Here is a 17,859-nt window from a genome sequence, read left to right as displayed (position 1 = left end):
CATGAAGAAACAAACAAAATTAATTGAAAGAAAATTGATTTAAAACAATGATGAACGGGTAGATCTTTAGCTTGGATGTGAAAGTGGTCAGCATTGGCTCAAGCCTCAGCTCTTCCACCAATTCGTTCCACATTTAAGCAGCAAAGCACCTGAAGTACACACGATGCATTTTAGTGAGAAACAATGAATGTAAACAGAAAGTTTGTTTACAAGAAAAGTCCACAGGACACCTTTAATAGCTTTAGTGTAGAGGTACAGAGTGGGGTCAGGTGTAATCTAGAACTGATCACATTCTTTTTCCAACGGTCTCGTGTGAAACATGATTCGTTTCACAATCGTTTAGTTGTTGTTTCAGTGTCTTGGATCGTTCCTACTGACCAGGCTCAGTGGTTAACGATGGCCTGAAACAAACATGGTGCTCCATTTTGTGGGTGGAAGTTTGTTTTTCATTTGGTCAGATAGTAATCTCTATTAACGGAATTTACATAGGTATGGACTGTAGGCACTGGCACAAGATCTTGGTATTGAAAGTGTTGTAGTTCCCATTTGTGGCCCGTTGTAGTCTAGTAGTGTTGACCAATCACGTTTGAACGGCAAGTAAACAGTCCATGTGGAGAGGTGGAACTCATTGGTCAAAATGCAATTTCAGAATCCATCAGCTATCATCTTATGATATTTTAGCTTTACACTCATCTTTCTGATTTATCTGCAATCATATACAGATGTCTGTTTATTAAGATTAGCTGTAATGACTGTCACACAGAGAGAAAGTCTTAGCTCAGATGTCTGCTTGCTACATTAGAACAACCCAGAACAATGGCCCTCACCCCTGGAGGCTTTATTGCTATCGGACAGCAGCAGATAGATTCTAAGACTAGTTAGATTGCAGTAGAATAACTGTCTTATTTTACTTTGAGATTTTGCATTAAAGGTCTAGCATGTAGGATCTAGTGCCATCTAGTGGTGAGGTTGCAGAATGCAATCAACTGAAACTCTCCCTTGAGTGAAGGAGAACCACGGTGGCCGACGCGAAAATGCAAGTGGTCCTATATAGAGTCAGTGTTTGGTTTGTCCATTCTGGACGACTGTAGAAAAAACATGGCGGACTCCGTGGAAGAGGACCCGCTCCATATGTAAATATGAAGAACTCATTCTAAGGTAACAAAAACACAACGATTGTTACTTTCAGGTGATTATAAACTAATGAAAACATAGTTAGGGATGATATATTCCATGTCTGCCAGTATATCCCAGTAAAGCCTACATACTGGACCTTTAAAAGTTTTTATTGCGAAACATAGCACAGGTTTAAATGCCGTTCCTACTTTGGCACTCCAACCCTGTGGTAATATCAAAAAGACAGCGTAGTAGACACCAGGAAAATTTCAAAAAATGGTAGTGGGAGGTTTCAAAAAATTTCAATTTAGTTTTTGGAGATTGTCAGTATCCGAATATCATGTAATGTATGACAACTATAAACATAAATATCTTGTAAATGTGTGGTGGGACTGAAGAGAACAGGTAGGTTCATCCGATATTGGTGAACTGAGGTTTCCTTAACAGAGTGCTACCTTGCTGCTTCAGTATTTAGGAGATCCTTGTGTAGTTCACTCCCCAGTTTCAATTTGTAACCTCCTGTGGTTTCCTGCCAGTGTTCATTTTCTGAGCTGTAGGTTTGACGAGGGCAGCTACTGTGAATCTGCAGCATTTCAATTAGGAGGGATGAGGTGATCATCTCCTTGACAACACCATTTTATAAAGGCAATTTATTATATAGCCGAAAATGTGACTTTTTTTACGAGGAAAGGTCGAGAATCATCTGACGACTGAAGTAATAATTCATAGTGAATTTGGCTTTAATGCTGGTCATTAGTTTGCTGGGAATAGATGTGATATTGTTAAATGGATTTCCCAGTGATATGTTGTTTCTGTGCTGGAAGGCTCTCGGACCAGCAAAAACCTCTGCCAACGCAGATGGCCATGTTTGTGTTTTGTTTTTGTTTTTGATATTTTGACAAAATACCATATGAATGAAATTCTGTACAGCCGCTGTTTTGGACGTAGTGAATGACTCTCCCGCCAGTAAAGGGACAGGAGCAGCATAACGGGAAATGTACAGGCAAGTTTCTGAGAAAGAGGTAGAAACATAACCTCTTTCCAACCTCATTAGTGTAGTTAATAAAAGTCCTTATGTGCCTTTTGGTGGAGGCATTGCTATTAGAAAGGCCTTACGGCAGCATGAATGAAATGCTCCAATCATGGCTGACCCCAGTGGAGCAGTAATAGGTGATGCTTTTGGGTGCTAGAAATAAATTGCATTGCATTTTCCTGGTTCGTTTTATTTCCCGTGTGAGTTCTGGTTTACATGTCATGTCAGATAGCTCACTGTGCACAACATGATAGGGGAGGACGGATATTGTGTTGGAGACATTTTGTATCAGTGATTGAAACCTACATTGATTGCAGGGCTTACCTACAGCACTGTGTTGTGGTGAGGGTTGCATCCTTTCTTGGTCATAGTTGATCTGGATTTGTGGTCATTATACTTATGTAAACTATGGTTTTTCTGTGATATTGCAGTTGATTTGAGTAGGCATGTCATGTGTTGCCACATCAGAAGAAAACAGAAATAAATACATAGTTAATACATTGAATGTGGACTTGAAGCAAACATTTTACTGTCATACTGTATGCAAACCAAGAGAGCATGTTATATATGGTACATACAGTGATGCCATGTCATTGCTCTGACAGCGCATAATTCTAAAGCCTCAATACTCTTAGAAAAATGTCCAATAGGAATAAAAGTCCATTTTTAAAGACAGTGTGTAATCCAAAAAACAAACACCCATTGCTCCAGGGGCCCGTTTCTCCAAAAATAATGTACCCACTCCCCCAAACAGAAGCAAATCATAATGCAGAGTGACATCATCAAACCTTCCTACTATGGCGAAGGCATGTCCCACACTATTTTGCCTCTGACCAGGCTGTTCTCATGCACTGTCTGTACATATATCTATGAAAAGTAATATTCAACAGTGTTGTAGCCTGCGTAACCACGAGCCAGTATAACCCACATAATGAGAAAGGCACAAGATCAATGCACTGATGGGGGTAAAGAAGGTTCAGTCAGTAACACTCTCGTCATAGATTTAACATTCATTGCAACAAATGGAAATGCAGTTATACTTGGCGCTGATTGCTCCGCTCTTAAGATGCTCCGTGGATCAGACAAGCAGTATGCTAAACCAATACAGGGAGTGCAATGCAGAAACCCCCCCAGGGTGTACAAGGAGTGGGCCCAAAGCAAGACATAATACCCTTTTAACCTTTAAGCCATGTTAGGTCTCTAGATTAGAAAGGTGGAGGCTGGGGTGGAGGAAGCAAAGCTTTGCTAGCTCCAGCAGCAGCAGCAGTGGTGTGTGGCAGCATTAGTGTAGCAGGTATCAGTGAGTACAAAGCCATATCTAAATGGACCGCCTTGTTGTGAGAATGGGCTGTGATTGGTGGGTAACTGATGAGAAGCAATGACCCAATCAGCTAGCTGTCAGCTGGTTACATTTGGGGCGTATGACTTCCATGTCCTGGTTGAACTAACGCAAAGTCCAATAATGAGGCAGGTTAGGGGTGATGGGTCAAGAAAACACAGGACTTTCCTCCAGGAGACTGGTGTTTGGAACCCATTAAAACCAAGTGATGTTTGACTTATGTCAAGGTATCTCATCACCATGTTTCCTTTCCTAACGCCGGATTTCCACTGGATGCGTGTCCGTTGCGGAATGGCAGCGCTGGTTATCTGCTGCGTGCTCCGCCGTCCGTCAATACCCACCAGCTGTGTTTGCTGTGCGGAGCGGTGCAGCTCCACCGGAAGACATCTCTGTGCACCTCCATGATTAATATCTCCTCGTCCATGGTGTCAACGGGGTGAAATGACGTCTGAAAACCTCTGACCTGTTGACTTCAGGCCTGCCTCTGCCCATTATGTAGTTTTCAAGGTGTAGTCCAGGGAAATATGATCTGCCGTGAACACTGTGTATTTTATTTTGAAAATTAACCGGATGTTTTATTTTGTATCTGTGCACGACTTCCTGCCCCGCATGATCTGCTCTGTGCTGAATTGCTGCGTTGTGCTCCAGCTTCCGGCAAAAATAGAAGTCCTGTGTATCTGTTGCGGAGGGCTCCAGACTGCCGGAGCTGAGACAGAGCCGGAACGCAACACAGCCGCAGCCGGTGGAAACACACACACATTGACTAGAATTGAATCCTATCGGCTCCGCTACCGTGCCGGAGCGGAGATGCAACCAACACGCATCTGGTGGAAATAGGCCGTAAACCTAACCTACGTAACTTTACCTTACATAGTACATAATGCCATTCATAGGGCGCTTATTCTTTCACTATCATACTAACTGTTGTATGAGGATATGATGCTTTTACTGTCTAACCTTGATACCCTTACCATAACCTAATGTGCTTCTGTTTGGGATTGCGCCCTCTGAGAAACAGATGTTCGGAACAATGGGTGTTTGTTTTCGGAGTAACAGGCTGTCGTACAAATGGGCATTCAGTCCAATGTAACATTTTTTGGACTGTAGGGATTTTGGAATTATGCTGTCTGAACAATGGGCAGTCCCCCACATGGCGCATCTTCCAGACTCAGGTGTTAGGGGAGCTTACAAGGAGCACTTACATCCTGGATTAAGATGACAAGAGATGAATGGGATAGCATGGTGGCATTGCAGCTCTCTGTGAAAGGACTCAGCAGGAAGATACTCCTCCCATCAGGCTTTTTTTCTATAACTGTCTTCTCAGCACAGTGAAAGCTTTGATGTTCAGGTATAAACAGAGGACATGTGGAATCTGTGTAGCTATCAGGTCTCGTGAATATAAACAGACATGTAAATTTAAGCTGCGTTTGAAGAGATGAACAATTGACACTGTTGAAAATGTGCGATGTTTCCTGTGAAACCTGTTCTATTGTTCTGACGGGGGCGTGAATCCCTCTGCAACTCCTACCTGCTGTCCTGACCTGTCCTCTGTCCTGTCCTGTCCTGTCCTGTCCTGTCCTGTCCTGTCCGTCATGCCCTTGGCTGCCTTGGCCCATCCGAGACAGTCACACAGAGACCTGTCACGTAGATGTCCTCCTGAAAGACAGAGGGCACTGTCTGCTTCACCCGTCAGTCTCTGTGTGCCTCTGTCCCCCTGCTCGACCCGGCTTTGGCTCTGTTAACCCTCTTCTCTTCTCCCCTCCTCTCTCTCGCGGCACCAGGCGCGGCTCCCCTCCTGTTCATCCACCCTAAGCATTGCTGAGGTACTCCTGCATGTGTTCTAATGCATCGTTACGGCCGTCATTATGGCATCGGTTTCGACTTCCTCCCTCTCCAACCACACTTCTTACTTCCTGCCTGGAATGATTGCTTCACCCCTTAAACTTCATATCCTTTCCCCTGTGTGTGCGGTGTGTGTGTGTTTGCGTGAGTGTGTGTATGTGCTGTCCTGCCTGCTGCACTCCTGCTGTCTCTCTGTGATTTTTTCCTCCACAATCCTTTCTGTTCCTCCTCACTGTTTTTGTGTGGATGTGGTCTTGTTATGTTTTCTTCTAATTTTTGTCTTGTAGTAAAAATGTTCTGTTGCCCTCACTCTGGTACACGTACTGTATCTAACCCTTGCCTTGTTTCCACACTCACACACCCTACAAAATAAACGAACCTCCATCACTTGGCATTTTCCTCAACTGCGTTTCAACCTCAGAATTGAAGTTGAAAGATGCTTGAATTATGTATTTGAATGAAAGTGATATTGCCTGCACAAACAAAGTGTGTGTATACACCTCAGTTCCACTAAAAGGGTCACACACACACACACACACACACACACACACACACACACACACAGCATCTTGTAAAAGAGAAGAGGCCCTGTAAATGTGCTGTAAGCCTTTGCAGCTCTCCTGTGCTTGTTACTCTGGTCAGGCCCCAGTGACTCTGATCTGTAAGTGATAAAGACGTGGCCTCAGTGCAAGGGCGTGGAGCAGCGCTGACACTTGTCCAATGTGATATCGGACTCCATTGATTACCTGTAATTGCACAGTAATGAAATCTGGAGCACAGTTTGGAAGCAGGCTTAAGAAACAGTGTCCATCTCAAAGGTGGTGGGAGTTTAATCTTATTTGTATTAAATTTGTCTTGAGATAATTGACTTACCTTTTCCTGAAGAGAAAATATTCTAAACATCATCTGTTTTTTCAAAAAGAACTGTAATGCAATTACTGCCCTGTATTCATAGACACACTGTAATCAGATTACTGCAGTCGCATTACTTATAATCTGTTTTAGAGCCAATATTTTTACCCAGTTTCATCTTTTGACACATATATTGATATTGCTATTTGTGTAGCTCATAATTAAATCACAGAAGTACCAAATAAACTTAATATGTTTAGGTATAGGTATACCATGCAGGACTTTAAGTTATGCAGGACATTTTTTAGCCAACACCAGATTCACTCTAGTTTGCATTTATTCAGAGCTGTCTCTCATGGATGTCTGCCTTTTAGTCTGGCACCAGGTCGCTACTTTTCCCTAATCCTGCATAGTATACCTAGAGCTGGCCCCATGTGTAAGCAAACTAAGCGGCTGCTAAGGGCGCTAATGGCCAGCAGAGGGCCCCCAAGAGTGCTTAAGGTCCTGATCACACAGAAAGCGTTTTAGCAGCTGGGAGCAGCTTTTTGTAATTGATTTTAGTTAGAATGAAGCTCGCAGTTTTTGCATTGCCGAAAGCCACATATTTCTGCACTCCAGGCGTCTGGTGTGTTTGCTGGAGCACTCTGAACTCAAGTTTAAAAAAAAAGAATCAGCTCAGAGCCGAAAAACACTCCAAGTCATCCCTTTTTTAGCATCTTTTTTCCCCATTGTCTAATCAGATGATTTGAGAGGCAGGCCTTCTGTGGTGGTCACGAACAAAGAAACTGTTGGTAGCGATCATTGGACACCCAGAGCTTTACAGCTCGACGATAGACAGCAGGTTGTCAAACTGCCCCCTAGTCATCCTAAAATATGCCTGGAAACAGCCATCATGGAGGCAAAGCTCCTGGACCCACTGGTGGTACTCCCTGTGATCCACCCTCTTTATTAGATCAGTCTGGTATATGTGCCATCACATATGTTTTGAAATCAGCTTTATTATTGCAAATCTAAATCATAGCAGCAAAAAAAGTCTAAATATTGCCCCTATTTCTCGGAAGTCATTCTAATCTAATTACTGTGTTCACGATTTAAAGTTAAACACCAAACAGGCCACTGTAACTAGATTACTGTAGTGCCATTACTGTACTCTGTGTCTCCTCCCAGCATTTGTCAGACAGAGGCCTTGGGTATGGCCAGGGGTCAAGCACTTATGTGGGTTCACTTCCTCACTTGCACACACACTGACAGAGAAATGTGTTCACAGTGGCAGCACTCGACTGAGTGTCAAATCCACTGAACTGGTTCTGTTCCTCATCCATCTTTGGTTTTGTTTAGTTGTTGACTGTTAGTGTCTTCTAGTCTTTTGCCACATCCTTTTATTTTTTAATTTCCTTTGATGCGATTGCAGAGTGTGTGTAAGGTTAGTACAGGCATAGTCCTGGGACGTGTGCTTGTGTGTAGTGTGTGTGTGTGTGTGTGTGTGTGTGTGTGTGTGTGTGTGTGTGTGTGTGCAAAATACGGAGACAGTGTGAGCAACTGTGTTTTAAAAGCACAACTAACTGACATGTTGTGTTGATCAGAGTGGGTGTGCATGCCTGTTGCCTGCACCTGTGTGAGAGTGTGTGTGGCACGAAGGTGAGTGACTATCCTGTGGCTTCCCCCAGGCCTCACGGAGAGAATTCAGGGCTCACCTGGATGAGGTCATCACGCTCAAGTCAAGGTACTCTACCTTGGACCAGGTAAACCCGCTAACCTTCTACCAACCTCTTATCTACCGGCATGCAGGCCACTGGCATCCCACATAGCACCTCACCACACTAGTGACACACAACAACACACATGTACACAGGCAGGGAGAGGCATACTGAACATTGTAGACCAGACTGCACTGGGCAACCCCCTTTGCTATAGCATGTAGCCCTGGAACACATTATGGAAGGTTATGTTGATACTTGAAGGACAACAAATACACAGTATGTGGTGGCTTCTGTTTAGCTGTAGTGGGAGATATACAAGAAACAAAAATCCAGGAAAGGAAAGATATCACAGTGCAAAAGCTCAAAGCAGGTTGATATTGATAGAATAGAGTCCATTTACATGTGGTTTTACCTCGTGCTCTGTGTCTGGATATCTTAAAGTCATACATGAACACACAAACAACACGCTTTGAGTATTTAACACTAGAGATTTTTGTCTATGCTGTATAATCATTGCTCCTTTAACTGGTTTGAGGTGGGCAGGGCTCATCTTGTAAAAAGGGAAAAGGTTTTGGGGTTGTTTGCCATATGTTAGCCTGGCTCACAGGATGTACAGTATACTGTGGGTATAAAGCCTGTCATTGGCTGCCTGTCTCAGACAGTAACATGCTTTCTGTGTGTTACAGTTTTCAAAATCCCCATCGCTTCAACAGCAACCTCTGAACTTGAAACCTACACGCTAAAATGTCTTTGTATGTTTCATGTGGTGTTTCCTTTTGTGGTAACCTAGCTATTTTAATACAGCACCTGTCTCTCTAGCAAAACAAGTTCCTTCCTGACACTATTTTATGACGGCACCGTTGCTGCTTCTTTAGCTTAACCAAGACGATTGTGATTGGTCTCAAGACATATAAACAATTAGTTTGAAGAAAGGTATTCTTACATCCAACCGTCTTGGATGCAGGTGCGTTTGAAAATCTCACTTGAGTCTTTGAACATAAAATCACACACAGTGCCGCACTCCTGGACCTTCGTTGAGAGTGTTCCACCGTGAACCTGAATACCCATGAACACTCTTGACGAAGGTCCAGGTAGACCGATACGTTAGTGTTACTAATAAATTATGAAGCTGAGCAAGAGCAGTGTGCGGGAATTTCTGTTGGAAGACTCAAGATATATAAACTAAAAAATAAAAGGAAATATGATGGGTTCAGGCTGACCTTTCTCCAGCACTGGCACAGTACGAGATAGGCCTCACTGTGTGAGACTAGGCTTATGTTTGTTGCCAGTACTCGTGTCAAAACACACCCCAACACATTCTCGAAGAATGGTTCATACAACAACGTAATTAACGTAAAGTTACAGAGATTAAGTTTAAGCAGTAAAGTTATGGTGGTTAGGTTAAGGAAAAGAAACATGGCGAAGATGTGCCTTGAAAATGCTTCAAAGTTCACACAGTTCCGAACATCCGACTACAGGGGGAAGTCCAGGTTTTTGTGAACCATCCACCAACTAGACCTGCCACCTTACAAGACTGCTCGGGACTGCTTCTTTGTTTATACTCGTCAGCGCATTGGTCATGTGATCGTAGCCTTTCGAAACACGTGGGATATGTACGAATTTCAGCGCATTACCCTCATAGGAAAAAAGAAGGGACAGTTTGTGAGAACAGCCTGCACAGCTACACCTGGCAATATAGTCTGGATAAATTTTTAAGTGTTAAACTCCTAATAAATAATAACTTTTCTTCCACTCACTTTAACTTAATTGTTTCGTATTTAGTCAAGAGTGTTTAGTGTAATAACAAAATAAAGTTTAATACCATTTAATGAGTCTTAAAAGGTTAAAGGGCCAATGACACAGAACGTAGCATCGCCATACAGGTTAGTTTTACTCCGGGGGCCCTTTCGTAGGGATCTGGATGGAATGTATTAGACCAACCAGATAAATGGTCAGGAGCCAGTCCATTAAGAGATTCAAAAACTTGAAGCAAAATTTTAAAATGAATTTTTAAATACACAGGAAGCCAATGAAAAGCTTTTAAAACCTTTAAAGTAACCTGTTCTCTTCCTGCTGTATGAAACTATAGACAACCACTACAAAGGAAAAACACATCAGCAGCAGCATCCCTCTCACTGACCTGAAACATGCTGTGGTTGTTAAAAAGTCCTTCCTAATTCCCATATTGAGATCCGACGATAATGAGGGCCAAATTGAGATAATGAGAATGCTTATTGATACCAGGTCTAAATGCAAAGGCCGGTGAGCTGATATCTTTATCTAGATAATGAATCCAGACACAGATCGCATGCTAATACCAGGTGTTAATGGGGTCTTAGTCTTTGATTTAGCAAACACACACGCACATTTTACACTTCCCCATGTAACAGATTTATACGAGGGGAGGTGTGTAGCGCGTAGGACATTCAAAGATAGGTTTTGGAGTTAGTGTGATGATACACATGGTAATATAGATGTAATACATGATTAAAAGTCAAAGAAATATAGCAGCACTTGAGCTGCGGAGGAGTTGCCCTGTGTATCACCACAGTTAGTGGTCAGCAACATTCCTCCCCATTGCCTCTCTTTCTCAGGATCTCCACCAGCACTCATTCTCTCTCAGTCATCACCCATCTGGTCATTTGATGTGGTTTGTGTTATCAGTGGCTGGTGATGTTGTAGTGTTTTGTTCTTGCAGAGTGCGTGAGTGTGTCTGTGTGTGTGTGTGTCTGAATGTGAGCGCGACTGTGTGTGTATCTGGATTAACAGATGATCAATGGGGAGCAGCAATTGGGAAGCACAGGAGAAGAGTGTTCTGCAGTCAGTGGAGAGCGAGGAGGCCTTCGCTGAGATACACTTCCTCACCGCTGTGTCACTCCTTCTCTTCCCCGCTGTCGTTTCCCCCCTCAGGCTCTTGCCTCTGCTCCCCAGGGAGGAGGACTTGGCTCTGGATTGCCACAGTAGCATTTTGTCCTGCCCTCTACCACTCTGTCGCTATCACTCTGGCGTTTTGTCCTCTGCTCCATCCCTCTCCTGCCCCGTCCCGTGGGGCGAGGCGGTTGGAGCCGGTTGAAACGAGCCTCCCTTGCCCTGTCACAACCCTCTCCTCCTCACGGCGGACGGATAAATCTCCCCCTTTTTGCATAATTCGTCTGACAGCTCCTTTGTTTTGTGCTGAGCTCAGCACCGCAGCGGTTGCATCCCATCATTTCCTGGAGCGTCTCTCCAGCCAGCTGGTTATTGGCCCCATCGATTTCCTCCCCCCTCGAGCCACTCGTAGTCCCCCGGAGCCACGTGTCTTGCTGACCTGGCCGCACTCCCTGTTCTGTGTCCGTAGACATCACCGCCGCCGCCACCCAGCTCCCTTGCCCATTGATCTTCCTGGCAGATCTCCATGACAACCCATCGTCAAGCTGTTTCCGTGGCGACGACTGGGCTGGCGTGTAGAGTGATTAGTGTTTCTGGCATGGAAGCCATGGTTTTTTGATTTGTGTGTGTGCTTTCCCAGAATACTGCAATTAAGACAAGTGAGGGTGTCAAGCCCGAATCCTCACACACGCTCACACAGATACGCCAACAACGACTTTATTTCACATATTTTTGCTTCCTGACGGAGTTTCCTGTTGTCTTTGTGCTGGTGTGGATGATGTATGTGTGTTAACATCTGCATCCCTCATTCGAGCTCATTCTCTTCTCTCACTCGGTCAGTCTCTCACCAGTAACGGGGGGGATTGCAGCAGAGGGGTAGATTAGAAAAGTGTGAGAGTGTTTGACAGTCTGCTTCTTTGCCTCCCCCCCTCCTCCTCCTACGACACCCCATTCTGCTTCTGCACTCATTCTCCACATCCCCTCCTCACCTCCGAACACACACACACACACACACACCCTCCTGTAGCTTCTCCACTGTGTTCATCTCCATCCATGTGCAAACTGTCTCCCCCCATGGCTCTCTGATGGTATGATCTCTCCTACTTAGCGTTTGATTTTCGCCATACTGAGGTCTTGTTTTCCACCAGTGTCAGTCTTAGTGTCATCACTCCACACTGCATCAAGGTTTCTAGCTGTTTCCTAGGTATAGGTGACTGTGTATTTACTGCATTGAACTCAGCTGCAGGACAGATTAATGATACATGACTGTAGAGGCATATGTGAACTGGATCAGGAAGTAGAAAACTTGTGATTCTTGTGGTTTGTCTGTGTGTTTAAAGACGAGCTAGGGAGTGAGGCTCTGATGTAACTGTTCTGCGTTAATCGTGTTTATTTTTTAAACTATTAATATAGATGTCTTTTGCAGTTCTTTTTTAGCAAGGCACACCTTGTACGAAAATGTCCTAGCTGTCGATCATTAGTTTTCATATCTGCTTTTCAATGTCTGCAAGTTTGATCTGTGTCTTGCTGTAGCTGTATTTAGCTCCCTTAATCCCCACCTTTGTCTTTTTTTTCTGTCTCTTTTTTTTTCTCCATCATACCTCCTCTCCCTCTCTCTATACGAGGGCTGTGCAGTTGTGGCACAAATCTCCTAGCAACCGCAGCTGGTGCCATCATGGAGGTCCACTGGAAAATAGGCTGTGTACAGTATAATGTCAGAAACAGCAGATTTCATAGCACACATATACCTGCTGCAAGTGTGGTTCATGTAGGTTAGTTTTACCAACGTTGTGAGGTGTCTGAAATAGTAGATTTGGCACAGTAAACTGTCATGTCTGTAGTTTTCATCCAGAGTTGTAGCTTAAGAAGGGACAGCTCAATAAACTTCAACAAACCTATTTTTTCTGAAAGCAGACAGTGTTACTCTTATTCTCTAACTACTGTATGCTACATTGCTTCCTCTGAATGTGTTAGCAAGTGCTTAAATCAAAAAGTTTAACATGCTGGTGAGTTCATCCACCTGACAACCCATGCACTACCAGTTTAAAGGGACAGTTCACCCCAAAATCAAAAATACATATTTTTGCTCATGGACAAGAGGCTTACAATTGCGACAATGGTGTCCTCCTCAGCTGAGCTGTAATATTAGCCAGCTCCTTGGCGCTAGGTGAACTAGCATTAGATGCAAGATTTATCGATACAGTTGGGGGTGTTCTTTGGTAGATAGAGAATAGTTCCTACATGAACTGCTCATAGCAAATTCTGTGAATTATCCTGGGTAACAGGGTCATGATTTCTAGAAAGATACAGGCTGTAGAGATGTCTGCCACTTCTAAAAACTCAACAGCAGTGTCTCTTTCCAGGAATCATGACTTGGCTACTCAAGATAATCCACAGACCTTGTTGTGAGCAGTTTCATACAGGAATTATTTTCTTCTTTCTACCAAACTACACCCGCCAGCCATAATACCACTAGAGCTCTCATCAGGCCCAACCCTACATTTACCTGCACAGTTTCTGTCCAAGCCTGAATCACGACAGCAGTTTTGGGCCAGACCCCAATTAATACCTGAATTTCTACTCTTACAGCTTGTAAGTAATGTTTAATATTAAACATTACTTACAAGCTAAGGGCTAAGCTATTTTCTCACTCCACTTTTCCTTTTTCCCTTCCTCCTGTTATTTCCATAGCCTGTCGTCGGCTCTGCATCTTGAACGTGACAGGTTCAGCAAAACAGCCTTTGCCACTCAGTGCGTCAGCATTTTCAAGCCCGGGATATTATTGAGAAATTACACTGCAACCCCGCCCACATCTGTCAGTTCGGGCCCAATTGGGCATGAGCAAAGAATCAAAGCTCTAATCACCATGTAGAAAGAGGTGTGCATCTACTCATGGATGAGAGGCTTCTGCTGGTGACAGTGAGAGATGCAAACATTAAGTGGCCGTACATGTGCTGCATTTTGTGCCTTCAAATTTATTGTTTTCAATGTAGATGGGCAGCAAGCACACATTCCCCGAGTGCCCATTTTTCAGGGGGAGTTCAGCATGGGCCTCATGTCATGTGATGAGGAATAACCAATCACAGCCAATAGATATCTTTCCTGTCTTCAGTAAATATCAGTCTGTGATAAATATGGAGGAGAAGTTGATCATCTTAGTGCAGGGCTGCCAAGGCTTTACATCTGCCCCATGAGCAATAGGTCTGGAAAAAGATCAGCTCTGCACTCAGGATTTCAGGTAAATAGGCTATGATATGGTGCGGGTTAAGGTTGCTTAGCAACCTCCGATGCAACTTGCCACAGCGCTGTTGAAAGCTGGCACAGAAAAGGCACAAGGGCAGCACCCAGGGCCTGACCTCGCATTTTCCAGGCAGTAAAAGACGTGGAATGTGTACGGTCCCTAATGGCATCCTCCTCAGCTGAGCTTTAATGTTAGCTAGCTCAGTGGTGCTAGGTGAGCTAGCAAGTGATGCATGCTTCCATCTGCCCAGTGAAACGTTTGGCGGGTGTAGTTTGTAAGAAAGAAAATAGTTAAAGTCAGCTAAAAGTTAGAGGACTTGATGAATTCTGTTGTCTGTTGGTTCCTACATACATTTTGAAAACCAGGTCATAAATATAGAAGTTATATTTCATGAAAGGTGAAGTGGTTTTTCTAAAACATGTGGGCACTGTAGTTTTTTAGAAACATCTACATCAACCAATAGTAAGAAGTCCCCAGCAAGTTACTGTTTGTTTCAGAGTGATTATTTAAGAAAGTCAAGTAGTGTAGTTTAAAATATTGTCAGCTGTTCGTCTTCAGTGGTTCCTAAGAGGAGCTCACAGGGCCTCCAATATGGCTGCCACAGGTTGCGTTATGCCACCTGATAGCCCGCTGTCTATCTTTTCCTCTTTCTCTCTCTCTCAGTTCTCTCCTTGCTGCTCCCTTCTCCTGCTAGGGTTGCTTGTCGTAGTGGATGCCTGTCTGTCTGTTTGTCCCTTCGTCCGTCTGTCCGTCCGTCTGTCTGTCTGTCTGTCTGACTGTCTTGTCTGCCTGTCTGTAGTGTTGTGGTTGCCGGGACAGATGCACTGATGCCTGTGATTCGATGCTTTATCTCCACTAGCTCCAGTGTAGGTTGGAGGGGCTTAAAGATGATCGCAGGAGGACCTTCAGCTCTCGAGTAACTATCCCGCCCCCACCCCTCCCCCCTTTTACCCCTCCCTCCCCCCCCCTTACCTTTCCCTCACCCTCCTCCCAAGGAGCGCGCTAAACAAACGCCCCGCTCTGTGTCCCCTCCTCTCCGCCCCTCCCTCCTGGCTTGCCTAGCTATCTCTCCAGCTCTCGCTCACTCTCTTTCTCTGTATGTCTCTCTATCTGTCTGTCCCCACTGGTCTCTTTCTTTTCTCTGTCGTTCACTCTCGTCACTCTGTCTCACTATTTCTCTGTCCGGTCTGTTAGGAGTCTTCCTCCCTCCGTCTCCCACGCTCACTTTCTCCGTCTCTCGTCGTTCACTCTCTCTGTCGGTCTCTCTTCCTCTTCTCTCCATCTGTCTGTCCGTCTCTGTTTCTGTCTTTTTCCGGTTAACATGCTCTGCTTTCAGTAGCTCTGTCTGGTGTGCTGGATGTCTGTTAAGTAGATGCCATTAGGCCGCTCAAGTGGTCTTTATTGTTTTTGTTCTGTTCTTCCTGTTTTCCCTCCTTTCTGCTGTGTCTCGGCTCTGTAGTTTAGTGAAGTCTGTCTAGTCCGTGCTTCCTGTTTTTCTTTGTTTTTCTTTTCTTTTTCCGGGCTGTGGGACCACGTCATGCTGATCGTCATCCCTTCCACCCTTCTGTCTCTCTCTGTCTACCTACCTGTATTTTTTTCTATCTCTCAGTCTTTCCATCCCTCCTCCTCCTCCTCCTCTTTCTCCACCATCCCACCCACCTTTGCCCCACCTCCCATCTCTCACCCTCTCACCTCGGCTGTTTGGTGCCCAGTGGTGTCACAGTATTAGCCTCAGTTTATGATGGCGGTGAGGGAGGGGAAGAGGGAGAAAGGGGTGGGTTGCTGGGTGGGTGGGGTAGAGAGAGACCTTCACCTTCACCATGGGTGTTTTGGTTCTCCATACACCACACACTGCCCACACCCTACTTATGTGATAAGGCCAGGTCACAGAGGTTATTGAGATAGACAGGAGTGTGTGAAAGATGTTAGAGCAGACAGAACATTAAGTTATGCCAGTCAACACATCTAAATAAAGGCAGATAGACAGGAGGACAAATGGAGAGCTAAGAACTGCCAAAATACAATCTTGAAAGTTTAAATATCTGCCCTGACTTTCCACAGACTGTAACATTTGGCACCAGAATTGATTTTGGCTAGATTTATACGTCCGCTGCACCCAGAGCTACACTGGTGTAGTTGTCTAAAGCAATACTTTGATTCAGTGCCAATCTTGTTGCTTGATAACTTGCAACTTGTGATTCTCCTTCCCTTACTTAGTCGTTCCCTGAGGCTGAGCTTCCCAAAAGCACGCTCATACAGTAGCACAGCATCTCCTCCTAAAAGTGCTGTGTAGCAGCTGTAACATCGATGTATCAGAGCTATGTTACTTTGCTATAAATACCATTAAGAAACAGTCCGATCACCAGGAGGTTAGCAACTTCTAACAGCAGCAGTGAGATCAAAATAAAGGACAACTGGTACGTCCATATGTAACGTCTACTTGGCAGTTTCCACCTGTAGTGTAACCTTCATCATCTGCATTGTACTTGAAATTATGTGCAAAGTGATTAGATTTCTTCAAGAAACTTGTTTCCAGGAAATCTGATCAGATCTGTTTGACAGTATTAAACAGGATGATGATCTTGGCTGTGTCCCAATTCCACACTGCAGACTCATTTTAAGCAGGTTTGAGTTTAAGCAGGTTTGAGTTCCTTAATCTGCTTGATTATAGCTGTACGTTGATTAATGATATTGTCCCATGATGCATTACACAAAGGAAGAAGTAAAAAATAGGAATTATGGATGGTGGTGCCAAGCCCCCAGGAACACCAGCTTCGGAAATATGAGCTTGGTTATTCCAACTTAAAGTCCACTTACTAGCGTAAAGAAAGAGCTGTGGTTGAACTGATAAGAGCTACTTAGCTTACGTATTAATTCATCCCACTGCACGACAACTGGGCAATCTCCGTCCTCTGATGAAGAGTGTATGATGAGGCCTGAAAGCTCAGGAAAAAGCTAGCTGATGGACCTTGAGTTGAGATGGCTTTGTCAAGTAAATAAAATACTTAGGAAAACAATTAGCTTTATCTTTCTTAGGTTTAATTGGAGGTGACGTTCTAATATCACATTTTGATTTCCTTACTGCACTTATTGCATCACTTCCTGTTTGTGCAAAACAGTAAACTACAATGATTTCTGTATATTACACTATTAGTATGTTGTATGGAATTGACTCTTCGCTAAGTCCAACCCCTTGAATGAACACTGGCCAATCATAGTGTCGCTCCACTGACTCTAATGCAGTCGTTTTAGATTTCCTTCATTTTCAGGCTGGTTTTGTGGATTTGGAGCTAAATGTTGTGCCTGGGGCACGTCGTGTATTAATGATACTCGTTACCTGGAGAGGTTGGAAAAAGATAAACGTTTCTTCCCTGTTCCAAAACCAAAATCAGACCCTGGAAAGTGTAGGGTTAGCTAGCTAGCTACTGAAGATATAGCCTGCTGAATGTATACATATGCTGCTTTTTTAATGATTATAACAGTGAAACAAAGACCGACCCTGCTGTACAGGAACCAGTGAAGGGAAGCAGGGAAACTTTGCTGATATTGAACCAGCTCTGTGTCATTGTAGGGTGTTTGACTGTGACATCACTGGTACATGGACCCAAAGCCAAACAACACTCATCTGCACACACTGCAATGCCACACAGCTGGTTCAATATCAGCAAAGTTTCTGTGGCGATCAGCAGTGATGTGGTGGTTCACTTTTACACTGTGATCTGTAGCCTATAGTTCGGCTTTAGCTTCTAACTATCTTTGTCTTTTTAACCTGTTGTTGCTGAGTCAGTTTGACATCCTGGATATATCCTTCAAACACAGACTGTAGACCCCTCTGTCTGCTTCTCTCTTAAATGACTTTTTTGTTCTT

At 44.1% G+C, this 17,859-nt stretch overlaps 1 protein-coding gene across 9 annotated transcripts in view; it reads left to right on the top strand.

Annotated features, from left to right (window-relative positions):
- gphnb (gephyrin b) overlaps positions 1–17,859 on the top strand; it is a 163,364-nt gene that overhangs the window by 115,279 nt on the left and 30,226 nt on the right. For 4 of the 9 annotated variants that reach the window (XM_049590266.1, XM_049590263.1, XM_049590264.1 and 1 more), the window contains exons 9-11: positions 5,270–5,311; positions 7,850–7,924; positions 14,851–14,907. The exons of 2 other annotated variants lie outside the window; for them this stretch is intronic. In XM_049590266.1, coding sequence (XP_049446223.1) covers positions 5,270–5,311; positions 7,850–7,924; positions 14,851–14,907 — 174 coding nt within the window. The remainder of the gene's footprint in view (positions 1–5,269; positions 5,312–7,849; positions 7,925–14,850; positions 14,908–17,859) is intronic. 3 more of the 9 variants (XM_049590267.1, XM_049590268.1, XM_049590269.1) reach the window with 3 other exon arrangements.

Source organism: Epinephelus fuscoguttatus, linkage group LG11 (assembly GCF_011397635.1).
Source record: "Epinephelus fuscoguttatus linkage group LG11, E.fuscoguttatus.final_Chr_v1".
Taxonomy (NCBI): domain Eukaryota; kingdom Metazoa; phylum Chordata; class Actinopteri; order Perciformes; family Serranidae; genus Epinephelus; species Epinephelus fuscoguttatus.
Note: the sequence above shows the minus strand (reverse complement) of the source record. Positions and strands in the feature narration are given on the sequence as shown.